The sequence below is a fragment of the Lampetra fluviatilis genome, chromosome 8 (assembly GCF_964198595.1).
Source record: "Lampetra fluviatilis chromosome 8, kcLamFluv1.1, whole genome shotgun sequence".
Taxonomy (NCBI): domain Eukaryota; kingdom Metazoa; phylum Chordata; class Hyperoartia; order Petromyzontiformes; family Petromyzontidae; genus Lampetra; species Lampetra fluviatilis.
In genome coordinates this window covers 1,051,790-1,072,790 of record NC_136282.1, presented here as the reverse complement: position 1 = coordinate 1,072,790, position 21,001 = coordinate 1,051,790, and the positions used below count along the sequence as shown (strand labels likewise).

At 50.8% G+C, this 21,001-nt stretch overlaps 1 protein-coding gene across 6 annotated transcripts in view; it reads left to right on the top strand.

Moving 5' to 3' along the window:
- The first annotated feature begins 293 nt into the window (after window positions 1-293).
- Window positions 294-21,001, top strand: part of LOC144933765 (transcription factor Sox-5-like) — a 298,948-nt gene continuing 278,240 nt past the window's right edge. For all 6 annotated transcript variants that reach the window (XM_078858849.1, XM_078858848.1, XM_078858847.1 and 3 more), the window contains exons 1-2: window positions 294-688; window positions 8,175-8,385. In XM_078858849.1, the coding sequence (XP_078714975.1) occupies window positions 621-688; window positions 8,175-8,385 (279 nt within the window). In that variant the 5' untranslated portion in view covers window positions 294-620. The remainder of the gene's footprint in view (window positions 689-8,174; window positions 8,386-21,001) is intronic.

Here is a 21,001-nt window from a genome sequence, read left to right as displayed (position 1 = left end):
AGAATGTCATATTATATTTTCTTGCCAAATTCCTATCTCTGTTTTCTCTGCAATGAGCTCACAAAGGACTCATAACTTACTGTCAACTGTGAGGCTGCCCACAAAGCTCCGCTTGTTACTCAGCAAATAGGCATTGTTAGCGCGGGAGGGGTGCGGGAGGGGTGCGTGGAGAGAGGGGAAGAGCGGATGGGGGCAGGGGTGTTTGCTCAGTGGTGGCACAGGGAGAGACAGAGGCGTGTGTAGTGAGAGGAGGAGGGAGAGGGCGCGCTGGGAGGGAGAAAGGAGGGAGGGAGGGAGGAGGGCGCAAGGAGGCGCGGGACGTTGCCGCGCGGGCTTTGCCGGACCGACGCAGCGGTGCGCGTGAGCGAGTGGGCGAGTGAGTCAGTGAGTGAGAGCGAGGGAGCGGCTCGGTGTACGAGCGATCGAACGAGCGAGCGAGTGGATCCCTGCAGGACCGTGAACGGGACCGCGCGGCGCCGCGCCAGTCCCCGTGCAAAGTCGCAGCGAGCGGCCAGAGCCGCCACCGCCCCTCGCACGGGGGTGCTGCTACGGGTGGGGTAGGGGGGCATGGCAGCGCGCACGTGGCTTGGGTAACGCAGCAGCAGCAGCAGCAGTTTGCTATGCCGTCCAACTCAGAGATTTTCCAGAGAATGGACAGCGCTGCGACTCCGCCGCCCCTGGATGGACAGTAAGTGCGAGGCGACATGCACCGGACCGGGGGGGGGGGGCTGTCTCCCGGTACTGCTGGGGGCAGTTTGACCCCTGGCTCTTTTTTCGCGATTTCGTGGGCGCGGCGAAATAACGGCGTTGGCATTCTTGGCAGCGTAAAATAAAGTGGAACAAATGAGTGAGAGGCGGGCGGCGTTAAAGTGGTCGTTATCTCGCCGTTACGTGTTGTCGTGGCCGCCCGTATTCGCGGAACACTCAATGGAATTGGGCAACACGCGATCGCCTCTATTTATAGTCTACGCATGTAATTTGTTATTACGCACACAGTGAGTATCTCTCTCGTCGGTCAAATGTTTAGCCACCGGTCCGATTTCCATGAGTTTACGCTGAACGTGTGCGCCGCTGCGTCTTGATTCAGGAGCACGAATGTGCCATTCGCTGATGCCGCCGCTGCTGCTGCTGCTGCTGCCGTGTTTGTGTCGAATTGTAACTTTTTTGCGCGCGCCTCCGTCTGAGATGCGCTCTGCGCGTGACCGCTTCGTTGCTTCGGCCATCCCCGCACAACCACCACGGGCAGCCCCCCTCGTGTCTCGGTCCGTGCCGCTATAAACACCGGGTGGAGGCTGCGTGAAACACAGCGAGGCTCGGGGGCTGAATGTAACTGGGCTGTGCGTGTCAGGCTCAGGCTACTTTAGCTGTCAGTCGGACCCGAGGATACGGGGCGCTGTTCTGGCGGGGGGGGGGGAGAAACACTAAGGTGTGTTAAAGCGATCCGCCTACGTGCATGAATGACAAAAGGATTTAGTTATTATATTCGACATGCGACATTAAACACTTCTTTGTTCTGTAATCCATGCCTCTTTCCCAGGCTGACATGTTCAGACACGAGCGGTGATTTCACAGAGCGCTAAAGAGCACGCAGCATGGAGGCGTTTGTAGCGCCAGCCACAATGAAAGGGCTTGTGCCTTTCATTGTGGAAACTCGTCCAAGCTCCGAGCCATGAAAACCTCCCTTTCGAATACGTTTCCAGGCTCATTTTCGATTCGCCCAACTTGAGTTTTCTTGTTGATCTTTTTGGTTTGTTTTTGTTTAAAGTGCGGGCACTCACTCACTGCGGTGCAGTGAGTGAGTGCTGCCCGTGTGTGTGTGTGGTGCTGCTACCCATGTGCTAAGGACTGCGTCGTTCGTGTGTGTATTGCCAATTACGTGCTGATGTGTGTGCTGCCCACCCAAGTGTAATGTGTGCTGCGTGTGTGTTGTGTCTTGCTCCAGTGATTTTTATGTATGACGTGTGTGCTGAGTTTGATGTGTGGGTGGTGTGTGTGTTGTGCGTTATTTGTGTTCTGTGTGTTGCATGTGTAGCATGTGTTTGTGCTGCGTGTGTGCTGTGTATTCTGTGTGTATTGCGCGTATGTGTGTGCTGTGTTATCTGTGCTCTTTGTGTGTACTGCGTGTGGGTTGTGTGTGCTTTGTATTCGCTGCGTGCATGCTGCACGTGCTGTGTGTGACTTGTGGGGGTGTACTGTGTGTGCTGTAGAGGGTGCGTGTATGTTGTGTGTGTGCGTGATATGGATGTTGCTTGTGTGCTGTATTATTGACCTGTGCCTGTTCGTTGGACGTGAGCTGTGCGTGAGTGCCGCGTCAGTGCGCCACCCGCTGTGTGCCGCTTGCTCGGCTTGCCTCTCGGCCACACCGCCACGGAGCTGTCCTCCTGTGCTGCCCTCCTGTGCTGCCCTCCTGTGTTTCCCCCTGTATGTTGAACTTCTTTCGCACCGCACAGTAGCCACCCGTGCTAATCGGAGGGGCTGCCCTAACTCGTGCCGACCTCGGCGGCTTTGCGAGAGAGGGCGAAACGTTGCTCCGATGGGATCGACATTCCGCTTGATTTCTGTATCAATAAATGGAAAGAGTTAATTTGCAGATAATTGTAAATGATTTACAATCGATTAATCTAATCGTTATTAGGAGCGGGCCGAGAGAGAGAGAGAGAGAAAGAGAAATAGCTGGTTGAGACGAAGCCTGGCAAAGGTTGGGAGTGAGCAGTGGAGGATCGAGTTGGGAAGAGCCGTCTCAGATTGGAGGAGACGCGCTGCGTGGGTGACATCGACAGGGCGACTCCGCGTACTTGAGGCGCGTGCACCTCCGTGCGAGATAGAAGGCGCACACACACATTGACACGGAGCTGTAAGCAATCACGAGGAACACAAGTCACCGGTAACATTTGAATGATTTGTCACGGCTCTCGTTTTTTCCACCAATTGTTGTGTTTCATCGTCACGTCATGTTTCTTATTGGAACGATTACTGGAGCGTTTCTTGCCATCGGTGCAATTAACGCCATGATTAATGTACAATACCAACGCTATATATATATATAAAACGCAAAACTAACAAAAATATAAACTTTTTCTGGATAAAGCGACCCCCTAGGTTGAGCGCAACTGAAATTATTTGCGACTTTGTCGGCGCTACAAAACGGTTTCCCGGTCGCATTCGCCTAAGATTTGACACGCGGGTTGAATGATCATCACGGCCGCAGAACCCTATTATATAACAACAGCAGCAGCAGCAACAACTTAACACAGTCGTCAATAACACCGGCCTTACGGTAAATAAAGTAAATAATAGGCGATGTTTTGGACAATGGCCTTTCTTCAGAGCACATGCATAGGCGATCGAGTTAAGACATAATTGCATTTAAACAAAATGATTCTCATCACGGTCATCGAGACGTTCACTCACGCTCTTTTTGGAGTGTGCGAGTGAACATTTCGATAAACAAGGAGAGACTCGACTGTTTGGTGAACTGGTCATGCGCACGCTCTTTTTCCCGCGCTGCTGCTCCTTCTGCTTTTGGTGGTGGTTGTGGCGGTGGTGGTTGTGGTGGTGGTGGTTGTACAGGAATGTCGATACGGCGCCAGATGATGCGGGTTGCCGTACCCGCGGTAGGGCAAAGAAGGAGCTGTCGTAGGTCTGGGGTCTGCCCTTGCGGTGTCGCGGCGCCCGTTAGTCACGCGGGGCAATGCCGACCACACGAAGCGCTCGGCGGCGTGAGACGCGGCTCTCACCATCACCACCTGTGGGATTGGCACCGGGAGCCCACCCAGGGAGTGACACGCGCCGAGTTAACGCGTAGACCTTCGCGAACAATTTTATTCATGGTCAAGTTTTTTTTCTTCTATTGCGGTTAGGTGTCGCGTAAATGTAAACGTGTCGTACACCCACCCCCACCCGACACGTGGATCGACCTTACTAATTTGGCTGTGTCGGGTGGAGGGGGGCGTATGACACATTTACATTTCGGCGACCACACCACGACAGCGTTTCCGCACGCCGGCTGCATCGAGCGCGACATCTATCCTCGCGCGGACGTCTGTGCAGGCCGTCGAAGTGTCGCGCCGTTCGCGGACGAGAAGAGGGAGGCATCGCACATCCGATTAGCGCTGCTGGCGACGTACGGTGCGAAAGAAGTCCAACGTAGGAGCTGGCACTGCAGCTCGTCGTCTCGTGTGAACATTAAGAAAGAGCGGCGTCGCTATACAGCGCATCACTTGTTGTCAGCTCGTTCGTAGCGACAGTTTCAAATGTGTGTCTACCTATATATGTATATTTATGTAGAACTTTAACCGTAAGTCAGAACTTACCAACTCACGTCACCAGTTTTGAATGCGTTATCCTGAGCCCAAGAGTCAAGTTCCCGCCCCCCCCCCCCCACACGCCCTCGCTGTCCGCTTGCTCTGCCCCTGACACTGAAACGTCTCCTGCCTCTGGCAAGCAGGTGCGCGTCCCGACTAGGGAAGGCATCACGTGTAGGCCGGCATCACGTGTGGATGCGTGCGTGTGAGTGTGTGTGTGTATATAGATGCACCCCACTAATCCGCGTGCCCCGGTCTCCCTCTCACCGACTCCACGCGTCCCTCGACTGCACGACGCGCCCGCAGTGGCATAAAGGGACCGCGCGTTGCACCGTTGCCAACCCTTCCCCGGTGTCACTCATCGTGGTCAACACCTCTCACGGCCTCGCTCCTTCTCCACCTGCTCCGCTAAAGCGCGCACACACACGGCACGCACGCCGCTCGCTTCCCTGCCCCGCGCTTCGGTGTCTGCTCGGTGAAGTCGCTCCCCCCCCCCACGTCTCTCTCCCCTGTGCTGCCCTCGATGGCTGCCCGCGTGATCTCGACTCGAGTCCATCTCGCGTAGACACCGCGCAACGGGATCCTCCACCTTCATACTAGAAATCTGACTCTCACGCTCGCCGTGTCGCAATTAGTACCCTCGTTTCGTTCGACCCAACGCGATCTCTGCTCGTTTGACATCTCGAGGAGACATCTCGCGGAGAGTGGAAATCGCGTGAATGTTTGTCGATTGCGAGCGCGCGGACGTCCCCTTGTTTCCGCCTGGCGATGTTTACCGCCGTCGTGCGCTCGAGGGGCGGCCACTTTTTATCGGACACCTGTGGAAAAAGGAGAGCTTCAGAGCTCTTCGGATTCCTCCGTAGTGAATAAAGAAAGATTCTGATTGTGAAAGCACGCACGGGTCCGGCTTCTCGCGCCCGAGCGCGGGGCAGCTCAGCGCGGCGCTGCTTCGTGTGGCCACCGCGCGAGGTGCCACATCCCTCGCTTCGTGTGACACCCCGCACATGAATTCCCCGCTTTTTAAGTGTTCTGATTTTTGTTAGTTGTTTAATTCCAAGAGAGCACCCTGCCCGTGCGCTGTTGTTGCGCTTTGGTCGTGGGCTGCGTGCACCCCCAACGACACGGCCGCTCGTGCTGTACCGCTTTGAGCGCCGTGATTTTCTCTTCTCGAAGCGCAGCAGCGCCGCGTGACCCGTGCGCACACAGCACACACACAGCACACACACAGCACACACACAGCACACAGCACACACACAGCGCACACACAGCGCACACAACACACATAGCACACACAGCACATACAGCACACACAGCACATACAGCACACACAGCACATACAGCACACACAGCACACACACAGCACACACAGCACACACAACACATACAGCACATACACAGCACACACAGCACACACAGCACATACACAGCACACAGCACCCACAGCACACACAGCACACAGCGCACACAGCACATACACAGCACACAGCACACACAGCGCACATACAGCGCACACACAGCACACAGCGCACACACAGCACACACAGCACACACAGCACATACAGCACACACACAGCACACACACAGCACACACACAGCGCACACAGCACACACAGCACACACAGCACACACAGCACATACAGCACACACACAGCACACACACAGCACACACACAGCGCACACACAGCACACACACAGCACACACACAGTGCACACACAGCACACACACAGCACACACACAGCAAACCACACAAAGCACACACAGCACCACACGTGCACAGCACCGAGTGCGCCCGGGTTGTCTGCAGCGAGCTGTGTGCGTAGATACACAAAGTGACACGCTGTGTTACACATTATGTGTGTGTTGTCTTACACATTGTGTGTGTATGTTGTGTTACACATTATGTGTGTGTTGTGTTACACATTATGTGTGTCGTGTTACACAGTGTGTGTGTTGTGTTACACATTGTGTGTGTGTGTTGTGTTACACACGAAATGTGGTGTTATACATTGTGTGTGTGTTGTGTTACTCGTCGTGTATGTTGTGTTACACACGAGGTGTGGTGTTATACATTGTGTGTGTTGTGTTACACGCAGTGTGGTGTTATACATTGTGTGTGTTGTGTTGCACACGAGGTGTTGTGTTACACACGAAGTGTGGTGTTATACATTGTGTGTGTTGTGTTACACGCAGTGTGGTGTTATACATTGTGTGTGTTGTGTTGCACACGAGGTGTAGTGTTATACATTGTGTGTGTTGTGTTGTATACGAAGTGTGGTGGTATACATTGTGTGTGTTGTATTAAAAACGAAGTGTGGTGTTATACATTGTGTGTGTTGTGTTGTATACGACGTGTGGTGTTATACATTGTGTGTGTTGTGTTAAACACGAAGTGCAGTGTTATACATTGTGTGTGTTGTGTTATACATTGTGTGTGTTGTGTTATACACGAAGTGTGGTGTTATACATTGTGTGTGTTGTGTTATACACGAAGTGTGGTGTTATACATTGTGTGTTGTGTTACACACGCAGTGTGGTGTTATACATTGTGTGTGTTGTGTTATACACGAAGTGTGGTGTTACACATTGTGTGTGTTGTGTTATACACGAAGTGTGGTGTTATACATTGTGTGTGTTGAGTTATACACGAAGTGTGGTGTTATACATTGTGTGTGTTGTGTTATACACGAAGTGTGGTGTTACACATTGTGTGTGTTGTGTTATACACGAAGTGTGGTGTTACACATTGTGTGTGTTGTGTTATACACGAAGTGTGGTGTTATACATTGTGTGTGTTGTGTTACACACGCAGTGTGGTGTTATACATTGTGTGTGTTGTGTTATACACGAAGTGTGGTGTTATACATTGTGTGTGTTGTGTTATACACGAAGTGTGGTGTTATACATTGTGTGTTGTGTTACACACGCAGTGTGGTGTTATACATTGTGTGTGTTTGGTGTTATTATACATTGTGTTTGGTATTATTCATTGTGTGGTATACACCGTGTGTCGTGTCATTCATTACGTTGCGTTTTCTACATCGTCAGTGTGGGCGCTATGCGTGGTGCTGAGTGTGGTGCTGAGTGTGGTGCCGAGTGCCTGGGAACTGCACCGCGTGATGCACTCCCGTGTCCTCCTGGTTGGCTGAGTGTCACGCACTCTGGCTTGTGTGCTCTACGTGCTATGCTTCGTGTCTTGTCGTACGCTCCACATGCTGTCTGCCATGAAGCCGTGAGTGCTGTCTTTATTTTTGCTGTTGCCACTTGCTTTGTCCTCCGTGCGGTGCCACGTGTTTGCCGAGTACACTTAAACTAACCGTGCTGTATCGTATTAAAAATATTCTTATTTTTGCAATTTGACACAAGCGTTGTATTGTGCCGGGGCCGAACGCACCGGCGTACACCGCCGGGGCGACGTTGGTGCCGAGCTTAGCTGGGGGGTCGCGCGGGGACAGGAATAGGTGCCCGAGGGTGACGAGAACACGTGGCCGAGGTGAAAACAACCCTTGCCCTATGGGGAGGGAACCCATGCCAAAGGAGTAGAGACCCCGCGGCAGAGGAGTAGAGAACCCGAGCTCAACGGAGAGAGAACGCGTGGCTGAGGTGAACACAACCCTTGCCCTATGGGGAGGGAACCCGTGCCAGAGGGGAACAAAACCCGTGCCCGTGGGGGGGGGGGGGGGGCAGAATTCGTGTGTCCGTGTTTTTCCCGAGCACTGAGAAGCGGCAAGTCGGCGGAGGAGACCCCAGCGAGGACGTCTCCTACGTCCCACAGTCCGCCCGGGGTCACAAGCGACGACGCGCGTGCGTGTGTGCCGGCGCGCGTCGCTGACGTCTGCGCGTGTTCCCGTGCCCCCCCCGCCCCCCTGCAGGATGTCTGGCCGGGAGGTAACGTCCCCACTGGGTGCCGAGCGAGAGGCGGCGGGAGCAGGAGGAGGTTGCGCGCGGTCCGCGGGGTCGCGCGGCGGCGAGGAGCGCGACGCGTGCTTCGGCCGGGCCCCCTACTCGGCGCACGGCCTGCTCTACGCGGGCCCCGACGAGCTCCCCTGGGGAGCCCCCGACGTCTTCGTCAACAGCAAAGCGGTGAGAGGCGGCGGCGGCAGCGGCGGGAAGAGCGCGGCGCGTTTGGGTTGAACTTTGCCGATGGCAGCCGATCGAGCGCACACGCGCACCACGGCGCTCAGTCGCTGTGCACGGCCACAATGACGCACACTCAATCAGCCACTCACTCACTCACTCAGCCACTCACATACCTACCTACCCACTCACTCGCTCAGCCACTCACTCACACACCCACTCACTCACTCACTTGCTCAGCCACTCACTCACACACCCACTCCCTAATCCACTGACACTCACACACTCACTCACTCACTTGCTCAGCCACTCACTCACCCAATAATACACTCATCCACTCACTCACTCGCTTCGCCACTCACTCATGCACCCACTCACTAATCCACTCACTCACACACTCACTCACCTATCCACTCGCTCACTCACCCATCCACTCGCTCACACACCTATTCACTCACCCACTCATTCATCCACTCACTCACCCATCCATTCACTCACTGACTAACACACCACACTGCAGAGCATCTCACTTCCACTTCTTCCCTCGCACTGCTCAACTTTGGAATTCCCTCCTCCCACCATCATCATCGTCATTGTCTTTTCCCTTCAGAAGCTCTCCACCTCATAGCCTTGATCAATTCAAAAAACGAGTTAACCCTTCGAAGATTACAACTCAGGCGATGCATGTCGTCCGCCAGCCCACTTTCCGTGTTGGGGCTGCGTTCGGCAAAAATCTGTGAATAAAATCAAAGCAAACAAACAAACAAACCGGTGGCTTGGAGGATGAAGAGGCGCGGGTAGAAAACGAGTGGTGCATCATTCAGGGAGGTTCGTCGCCCTGTGTGCCCGCACACCTCGACAGCCACGTAGCCCGCCAGGCCAATGCCACCGTTTGTGTGGACCAGCGGCCCCGCCGAGTCGGCCTTCTGGCGGCGAGTTATCCAAAACCTCAGAAGTGAATTTAAAAAGTGAGCTATGTTATAATTCGTTAAATAACGCGTGGAACGTATCAATAATAACTCTTAGGTGGAACGCCGGCAGCAAGACAATGACTTGAGTGGCCTGTAACGAGCAATGGAAACGATACGAGCGGCAGAAGGGAAGTGGGTGATTAGTAAAGGGCGAATAGTATCCCAAAAGATGTAGCCGCAACACGTGACGGAGACACGGTTGTTAGAGGGGTCGTGGTAACGTGTGGGGGAAGGGGGGGGGTCGTCATCCAGCAGCGGTGAAGCAGTGCGTCTGTGTGCGCACGCAGTATGCATTGGCCGAACGTGGTCAGGAGGACCACGGGGATCGGTGTTCTAAAGGGAAGTGGCTACGAGCGAGATAGCCCAGGCATTGCGTGAAACGGTCATCCACCATCAGCTGTGGAGCCGCGGGAGACTCCGCGCTTGTGTCCGACGTTTGATTTGAGAAGGGCCGTCCCCCCGACACCGAAGCCCCTCGTCCTGAAATCGGTTCCGTTGGTCAGCTCACGAACATCGGCCAATATCGGCGATTCCGTGGGTCATCAAACCGTTGCAAGAAGCCACGCGGTGGGAACGCCACTGCCGCTGACTACGCTGGCACCAGCCGCCGCTCGCATTTGCTCAGTTGACAAAAACAAAACTCAACCGCACTCATTATCCACACTGTGGCCTTTAAGGAAATATATATATATATATAATTGGCAACGCTATCGGCAATGGCCCTTCTTCATGATACACAGGGATGCAGGGCCTTTGTCCGTAATGCACCGATTGTTGATGTTTTTAAATTCTCCACTAAAGGTGGGGACGTTGACGAGTGCGTTGAGTTGTGTCGTTTGTTAATTGCGCATTTGCACCACTGCCAATGCAGCGTGACCAAATGACGTCTTCAAATTTGCTCAAAATCGGCGTGCGTTCCTACATGGGGTGGAGGCGGCAGAATCGTCACGCGCATCTGTATTCTGTCGTGCACTTAACAAATGTGAGAAAATCGTCCAAATTTGAATCCTGTTATACAATGTGTTATTTTATTTTACCTTTTACCAATATGGCCTGTTCGTTTTAAACAGCCCAGCAGGCGTATCTGCAACATTGTCGGCCGTCGGTTCGTTCCGTGCCGGGTTCGATGGCCCCTGAGTATTGAAGTGTGGCTCACTCGGCACGGCTACCGTCCCAACACGAGCACACCACGAGCACCCACGAACACCCACATGCACACCATGAACACACCATGAACACACCATGAACACACCACAAGCACACCGCTCGCGGGGACCTCAAGGCGGGCTCGTCGAGGGGGCGCGTGTCCCGTGGTGTGAGAGGGCATCTCTGCGGTCAGAGCCATGTGTGCAATGGCAGAGCCAGGATTTTCAGGTAGGGGGGGGCAACCCCTCCAACAATGGAAAATTATAGGCGTTGTTAGTAAGTGAGGACTTGCCCCTTGCTTTTTATTCGACGCGTGTGCGGCGATGGCGCAGCCATCGATCGAGGGTCGAATTCGAACCGCGTTGTGTGATCGGCATCGTGCTCGCACAATTATGTGAGTCACTTATAACCGCTTTGCCGTTATTTATTTCCAATTGTGGACTCAGACTATTGTCCTGTCATCTCATAGAGTCCCTGGCACATAATAATATGCTACACAGTGGTAGGTGGGGGTCGCAAAATGCCGATTTATTACTAATAAACCCCAATGATCCGATCGAAATCTCTAATTTCGATCGGATCATTCGGGGGGCACGTGCCACCCCACACCCCCCCCCCCACTGGCTCCGCCAGTGCATGTGTGTGGGGAGTGTGGGACCTAGAGTTGCCGCCCGTCTGGGGTTTGTCCCGGACGGTCAGGGAAATGGCATCTGTGTTTGGGTGGCAGGAATGGACTTGGACTGAGATCTGGTACCGGCATTGTGTTGAACTTTATTAGAGGTCACTGCATAGTTTTGACAATAGACCCAGGCTGACTTGAGAAATATGTACAGGTGTGATCTGGAGTGGAAAAGGTGGCAACGCTAACCCAACCACCCATTAACTTTTTCACTCACCCACTCATTCACTTACTCACCCACTCATCGACTCAATCATCTGCGAAATCACTTAGTAACCCACTCACTCACTGGCCCATTCACTCACGCGCACGATACGGTTGTCACCTGTCCAGGAATTTACATATGTGTTCGGGGGGCAGGGATTGATTTGTATCGAGATCTGGGTGGTAATGGGGTTATCGCAGGATTCTTCAAAGTGTTGATAGTTCAAGGCTGACTTCAGGAACACGGCCGGGTTTGGTCTCCCGTGGGAAAGGCGGCGACCCCGGTGGGACCTGCGCTGACCCCCATGCCTTGGCCTTGTTGGGAGTGGCCGCTGGCCCACGATAGGTGCGGTCACAGAAACTCCCGGCACGCGGCTTCAGCGCTGAGCCACGGCAAAGTGCCAGTGCCGGTCGCGCGTTAGCGCCGACTGGGTGCACTCCCAGCGTCGGAATTGGTGCCATCTCGCCCCCCAGCCCCCTCTCAGTGGTCATTACCTTAAGGTCTCTCGCATGTAATTCTGACAATTCAGACTGTGTCCTTCAGTTAAATATATCCATTCGATGGCGTCATTGTGCCAATCTTTTCTATTCATTTATGTTGCGAGGGAAGCACAGTCACTGCCAGATATCTGCGTGGCCGGTTACGTTTGCCGATTGACGCTTGCAGCCGCTTTCGTTTTCAGCTCCTTCATGAAGGTAAGCACCAGATGGATACATTTGTTTTACTTTACGCTTGACACAAAATATTTGATTGTGCTTCCACTCAATGCAAGTGGCTGCAGCTTTGATGTTTCGGGGGAAATGCAATCTACGAATACGCCGCCACAACCTCACCACGCCAGCAAGCGCGAGGTCGAGCTGGCGGGCCGATCACTCCAGTGCGATAGAAAAACGGTGGTGTGCAGTACCTGCTGCTGTAGCTGCTGCAGCAGCAGCACAAGGGAAAGAGCCGGGTCACGCGTGCCGCGCGAGTGTGCGCGTGTTCACTGGCGGCGCTGCATCTCAAGTTAGCTCACAGGGTCGGCTCAGACCACCCCGTGCGTGCGTGCGCGCGGACACAGCGATACTTTGTGCGGGGTTTGCCGGCTGGAGAATCTTGCAGTGTGCATGGGGTTCTAGGTTTCACGCTCACAAACATAGCAGGTGATGTGTCGGCACAAACGGGGGGCGCGGAGCAGTATCCGTATCCAATGGTTTGTCACGGGCGAGGGGAGTTCAATAAACTCCTTTAATCAGCACTATTGCAGATAATGGGAAGACAGACCACACATCGCTGTCAAATCCGGAACAGATAAAGAGTTAACGTGTTTCTTGAAGTGAGCAAGGCTATTACCGTCATGAGAGCTTTGGGAAAGAGCGGCGATTGGAGGGAATTACAAAAGTGGAGCAGTGCACGGTGAGGTAGATAGAGAAGCGTTGCGGCCCTGCAGTCGTGGGCGAGTTGCGAACCTGCAGTGAGTAATAGAGGGGTTTGGGTTAGATCGCGTAAATATATTCACATGAAAACAATTATTTCATGGGGCAGCGATATCATAAATTCCTCATTGGTATGCGCCAGATCTGTCTCTTGAATAGCCAAGTAAAAGTAATTTCCTGCTCAAATGGTAAATATATTTATGCGATCTAACACATAAACCTCTATTATGGATTATATTGGTCGCGAAACCCTACTAGTACGTGTTAAACCGACCTGCAGCAGCGGTGAGACGAAGCCGTCCACTTGGTCTGTGGCGACATTCCAACCGCCGCAGCGGCAGTGCAGATGCACACGTCGGGGTGGTGGCCGTGCGAGGTTCGAGGGCTTGGCTGGAGTTTCCCTCCTCGCGGCGCTCGCTTCGTTCCACCTGCCATGTGGCCGACGATCGCGGGGGACGATGGATAATTCTTGCAAGGCGCTTCGTCGCTCACGGAGAGTAATTTTCATTCTCCGTTCATCACAATGTGTGCCTAAAAACGATAAGCTGTATTCGTGGGTATTCTTGTGCGCGTGTTAATATTTTGTCATATACATGTGCCAGCATTCTGTTACGTGCGAGTGCGTGTATTATTCCATTTTGCAATTATCATGTAAATTTTTAAACACATGAAAAACAATTATTTCATGGGACAGTGGTATTCTAAATTCCCCGTTCGTATGCTTCCAGATCTGTCTCTTGGATAGTCAAGTAAAAGTGATTTACCGCTCAAATTGTCTTGGAGGTGTCAGGGCTCATATCTCTCTCGTCTCCGGTCCCGCAGAATGCAGTGGTGTAAATTCCGATTGCAATCCCGAGGGTGCGTTTATCAATAAGAAAACCATATTTAACTTCGCTGCATAGTGATACCCATTTCACCGACCCTGAAAGGATGATAGGCACAGTCAACCCCACCCAACCTTGCGATAACGAGCCGCTCACCCTGCCACGGAGCCACCTGGCCGCGCCTGGTGAGGGCTTATCGCTCCACACTCCGGACTGTGTTTTGTCGTGCTCTGACTACGAGGGGGTTGCATCGCATGGACTGCCGAGCCAACGGTCAATCAAAGGCGCTGCAGGCTGATCACACAAACACCGTCGCCCAATTTCCATTGCGCTCGTCACCACTCGTGATCGACGCGTTGCACGCGAGTCAAACGCGCGTTTTCGTACGGGGGAAGGAGTTGGATGCTCGCGTGGTTTCTGCGTGTCTCTGCGGGTGACGAGTCGACGCCCTCTGGCCGGAGTAGCGCTGTTGAGTGCGTGCGTCAGGACGGTCGCTAAGCATCGAGCTCGTGCGGAAGAAGCGCGAGGCGCTCAGGCGATCGCGCACCGCACGGCGCCAGCTCCGCTGGTGGGAACCACGGTGCGGGGAGGGGACAGGGGCGGGGGGGGGGGGCAGCGTCTGCATTGTGCAACCGATGTCCCACAGTGTTGTTGACCCTCGAGGGAAGATGGGCTGAGCTGAACCTAACGAAGCCCTCCTATTCTTCCTGTGCAAAATCATTTGGCGATGCTGCCTCGTTGGCAGTGGTGCAACAAAGCACCGATAACAAATGTTCAACGCATTCGTCAACAACGCCTCGGCCTTGAAAGGAAAACTATTCGTGATGGGCAACGTCTTGGGCAACGGCCCTTCTCCGAGCGCACGCCCGCTGCCAGCGTAGAGGATTCGCATCGAGCGCCGCCGTCGCCACAGCGGCATGCGCTCCACTCCGTCTCTTCCGCGCCAGGCCTGCGTTATTCTACGGGTGGCGGTCACTACGTCGGCACTTCTCACAACAGGTTAACGCGTGTTGCCGGCACAGGCCCCCACCACACGCGCAGCGTACTGGTGCTGTTCACAATGTGTTCCTGTTCCTACGCCGCGATTTATCCATGGAGGGGGAAACGGTTGGCGAGCCCAGGCTGCTGCTGCTGCAAGGACGAATCGGTTTCGACAGCGACGCTTGTGCATTTACGTTTGTGCCACTGCACGTGAACATAAACCTTGTTTGTGTTCGCCTTTCAGTGTTAGTGATGGGAAAATCTTTGCCCCGTGCTGCTGTAAGGGACATTCGTGTGGAAATGCCACATTTCAGGTGGCCAGGTGTCTCGGTGGGCAATTACAATGTCCGTGTGCTGAAGCTGGTACTGGTGCGGTCCTAGGTTCTATTTTTGGCAGCCGCCTTTGATTTAACCTCTGATTAAACCAAGTTCTACGGTGTAGTGAGTTGAACGCCTCAGCCCGGTCACTAATGAGCCTCTACGAGAAAAAAAAAACATCACGTTAAATTTGGTTTAATCTCGCTTATTCCAGCTCTTTGGATTATAATCGTCGACTTTTATTGACATTTGAAGAACATTCACAAAAGGTCAAGTACACGTTTGCTTTGTCTAATCAGGTGGGAAGTGCGTTCACAGTCAGTGTGCGTGTGAAGAGCCGGTTGCTGGGACTTCAGAAGTAGTTCTGCAATGTTATGTCCCAGGGGCGATTCTCCGTGATGATGCTCTCTGTGAGAGATTCACAAATACATCCGAAGTATCTCATGGCATGATGCCGATGGCGCGATGGGAAAGTAATTCGGGGGGAAAAGATGAAACATTTAATAAACAAATCCTGAAGGAGAACACCGAACAATGACGACTCACCTTGTTTTAGTTTCTTCTTTAACCCTGTTGTCTCTGCTCTGTTGTTTCTGCTCTGATGTCTATTTGGTTGTCTCTGCTCTGATGTCCAGCTGGTTGTCTCTGCTTTGATGTCTATCTGGTTGTCTCTGCCCTGATGTCTATCTGGTTGTTTCTGCTCTGATGTCTATCTGGTGATTTCTGCTCTGATGTCTATTTCATTGATTCTGCTCTGATGTCTATTTGGTGGGTTATGCTCTGATGTCTATCTGCCTGTCTCTGCTCTTATCTCTATTTGGTGGGTTATGGCTTCATTGTTGTCCTTAGTTTTTATATTTTTTGCTTTTGTTATTTTTCTGACCCAGGTCACTCTTGCAAGTGACACTCGTGCTGGTCTCTTTGAGAGATCACCCTGGTAACACAAAACCAATTTGAAACGTTCACCCTCACCGTGCTATCGGTTTGACAGACAGAGCAACCGAAGTGTGCAGCCATCGCGCTGTGAACGGAGCTCTGCTGATGCGGGGGGGAGGGGGGGGTAGCCTGCGGGCGGCCGCCGCTGCGATTGGCGAGGCCGCACGGAGCCGCGTGCCTGCGAGTGGCCCGACGACACGCGTGCCTTTCGGGACTCGTGAGGAGCCAACTCGAGACCATCACCTGAACGGCCCCGAGAGAGCCAGTGGCTCTCTCGGGGCCATTTGTCGGGTGGTGGCGGGTTTGCCGACACACAACACTAGTGTACACACATCACTCGTGTACACACAACACTAGTGTACACACATCACTCGTGTACACACAACACTAGTGTACACGCCACTAGTGTACACACATCACTAGTGTACACAACACTAGTGTACACACATCACTAGTGTAAACAACACTAGTGTACACATCACTAGTGTACACATAACTAGTGTATACACATCACTAGTGTACACACATCACTAGTGTACACACATCACGAGTGTACACACATCACTAGTGTACACATCAGTTGTGTACACACATCACTAGTGTACACACATTACTAATGTACACAAAACACTAGTGTACACACAACACTAGTGTACACACAACACTAGTGTACACACATCACTAGTGTACACACAACACTAGTGTACACAACACTAGTGTACACACATCACTCGTGTACACACAACACTAGTGTGCACACACCACTAGTGTACACAACACTAGTGTACACACAACACTAGTGTACACACATCACTAGTGTACGCACCACTAGTGTACACACATCACTAGTGTATACACAACACTAGTGTACACACATCACTAGTGTACACGACACTAGTGTACACATCACTAGTGTACACATCACTAGTGTACACAACACTAGTGTACACACAACACTAGTGTACACACACCACTAGTGTACACACATCACTAGTGTACACACATCACTAGTGTACACAACACTAGTGTACACACATCACTAGTGTACACACACCACTAGTGTACACACATCACTAGTGTACACATACCACTAGTGTACACAACACTGGTGTACACATCACTAGTGTACACACAACACTAGTGTATACACAACACTAGTGTACACAACACTAGTGTACACACACCACTAGTGTACACACATCACTAGTGTACACAACACTAGTGTACACATCACTAGTGTACACATCACTAGTGTACACATACCACTAGTGTACACAACACTGGTGTACACATCACTAGTGTACACACAAGACTAGTGTACACACAACACTAGTGTACACATCACTAGTGTACACACAACACTAGTGTACACATCACTAGTGTACACACAACACTAGTGTACACACATCACTAGTGTACACAGCACTAGTGTACACAACACTAGTGTACACACCACTAGTGTACACACAACACTAGTGTACACACATCACTAGTGTACACACAACACTAGTGTACACACCGCTAGTGTACACACATCACTAGTGTACACAACACTAGTGTACACATCACTAGTGTACACACAACACTAGTGTACACACATCACTAGTGTACACACAACACTAGTGTACACATCACTAGTGTACACACAACACTAGTGTACACATCAGTAGTGTACACACAACACTAGTGTACACATCACTAGTGTACACATACCACTAGTGTACACATACCACTAGTGTACACGTCACTAGTGTACACACATCACTAGTGTACACACAACACTAGTGTACACACACCACTAGTGTACACAACACTAGTGTACACATCACTAGTGTACACACAACACTAGTGTACACACAACACTAGTGTCCACACACCACTAGTGTACACACCACTAGTGTACACACATCACTAGTGTACACACAACACTAGTGTACACACATCACTAGTGTAGACAACACTAGTGTACACACAACACTAGTGTACACACAACACGAGTGTACACATCACTAGTGTACACACAACACTAGTGTACACACATCACTAGTGTACGCACCACTAGTGTACACACATCACTAGTGTATACACAACACTAGTGTACACACATCACTAGTGTACACGACACTAGTGTACACATCACTAGTGTACACATCACTAGTGTATACACAACACTAGTGTACACACAACACTAGTGTACACACACCACTAGTGTACACATCACTAGTGTACACACATCATTAGTGTACACAACACTAGTGTACACACAACACTAGTGTACACACCACTAGTGTACACACATCACTAGTGTACACACATCACTAGTGTACACAACACTAGTGTACACACATCACTAGTGTACACACACCACTAGTGTACACACACCACTAGTGTACACACATCACAAGTGTACACAACACTAGTGTACACACACCACTAGTGTACACACACCACTAGTGTACACACATCACTAGTGTACACAACAGTAGTGTACACACAACACTAGTGTACACACATCACTAGTGTACACACAACACTAGTGTACACACACCACTAGTGTACATACATCACTAGTGTACACACAACACTAGTGTACACACACCACTAGTGTACACAACACTAGTGTACACATCACTAGTGTACACACAACACTAGTGTACACACAACACTAGTGTCCACACACCACTAGTGTACACACCACTAGTGTACACACATCACTAGTGTACACACAACACTAGTGTACACACATCACTAGTGTAGACAACACTAGTGTACACACAACACTAGTGTACACACAACACGAGTGTACACATCACTAGTGTACACACAACACTAGTGTACACACATCACTAGTGTACGCACCACTAGTGTACACACATCACTAGTGTACACACATCACTAGTGTATACACAACACTAGTGTACACACATCACTAGTGTACACGACACTAGTGTACACATCACTAGTGTACACATCACTAGTGTATACACAACACTAGTGTACACACAACACTAGTGTACACACACCACTAGTGTACACATCACTAGTGTACACACATCATTAGTGTACACAACACTAGTGTACACACAACACTAGTGTACACACCACTAGTGTACACACATCACTAGTGTACACACATCACTAGTGTACACAACACTAGTGTACACACATCACTAGTGTACACACATCACTAGTGTACACACACCACTAGTGTACACACACCACTAGTGTACACACATCACTAGTGTACACACAACACTAGTGTACACACACCACTAGTGTACACACACCACTAGTGTACACACATCACTAGTGTACACAACAGTAGTGTACACACAACACTAGTGTACACACATCACTAGTGTACACACAACACTAGTGTACACACACCACTAGTGTACATACATCACTAGTGTACACACAACACTAGTGTACACACACCACTAGTGTACACAACACTAGTGTACACACATCACTAGTGTACACACACCACTAGTGTACACATCACTAGTGTATACACAACACTAATGTACACACACCACTAGTGTACACACACCACTAGTGTACACACCACTAGTGTACACACACCACTAGTGTACACAACACTAGTGTACACACATCACTAGTGTACACACACCACTAGTGTACACACACCACTAGTGTACACACATCACTAGTGTACACACATCACTAGTGTACACAACACTAGTGTACACACATCACTAGTGTACACACACCACTAGTGTACACACATCACTAGTGTACACATACCACTAGTGTACACAACACTGGTGTACACATCACTAGTGTACACACAACACTAGTGTATACACAACACTAGTGTACACAACACTAGTGTACACACACCACTAGTGTACACACATCACTAGTGTACACAACACTAGTGTACACATCACTAGTGTACACATACCACTAGTGTACACAACACTGGTGTACACATCACTAGTGTACACACAACACTAGTGTACACACAACACTAGTGTACACATCACTAGTGTACACACAACACTAGTGTACACATCACTAGTGTACACACAACACTAGTGTACACACATCACTAGTGTACACAGCACTAGTGTACACAACACTAGTGTACACACCACTAGTGTACACACAACACTAGTGTACACACATCACTAGTGTACACACAACACTAGTGTACACACCGCTAGTGTACACACATCACTAGTGTACACAACACTAGTGTACACATCACTAGTGTACACACAACACTAGTGTACACACATCACTAGTGTACACACAACACTAGTGTACACATCACTAGTGTACACACAACACTAGTGTACACATCACTAGTGTACACACAACACTAGTGTACACATCACTAGTGTACACATACCACTAGTGTACACATACCACTAGTGTACACATCACTAGTGTACACACATCACTAGTGTACACACAATACTACTGTACACACACCACTAGTGTACACAACACTAGTGTACACATCACTAGTGTACACACAACACTAGTGTACACACAACACTAGTGTCCACACACCACTAGTGTACACACCACTAGTGTACACACATCACTAGTGTACACACAACACTAGTGTACACACATCACTAGTGTAGACAACACTAGTGTACACACAACACTAGTGTACACACAACACGAGTGTACACATCACTAGTGTACACACAATACTAGTGTACACACATCACTAGTGTACACACAACACTAGTGTACACACATCACTAGTGTACACAACACTAGTGTACACACAACACTAGTGTACACACATCACTAGTGTACACACAACACTAGTGTACACACATCACTAGTGTACACAACACTAGTGTACACACACCACTAGTGTACACATCACTAGTGTACACACATCACTAGTGTACACAACACTAGTTTACACACAACACTAGTGTACACACCACTAGTGTACACACATCACTAGAGTACACACATCACTAGTGTACACATCACTAGTGTACACACATCACTAGTGTACACACACCACTAGTGTACACACACCACTAGTGTACACACATCACTAGTGTACACAACACTAGTGTACACACAACACTAGTGTACACACACCACTAGTGTACACACACCACTAGTGTACACACCACTAGTGTACACAC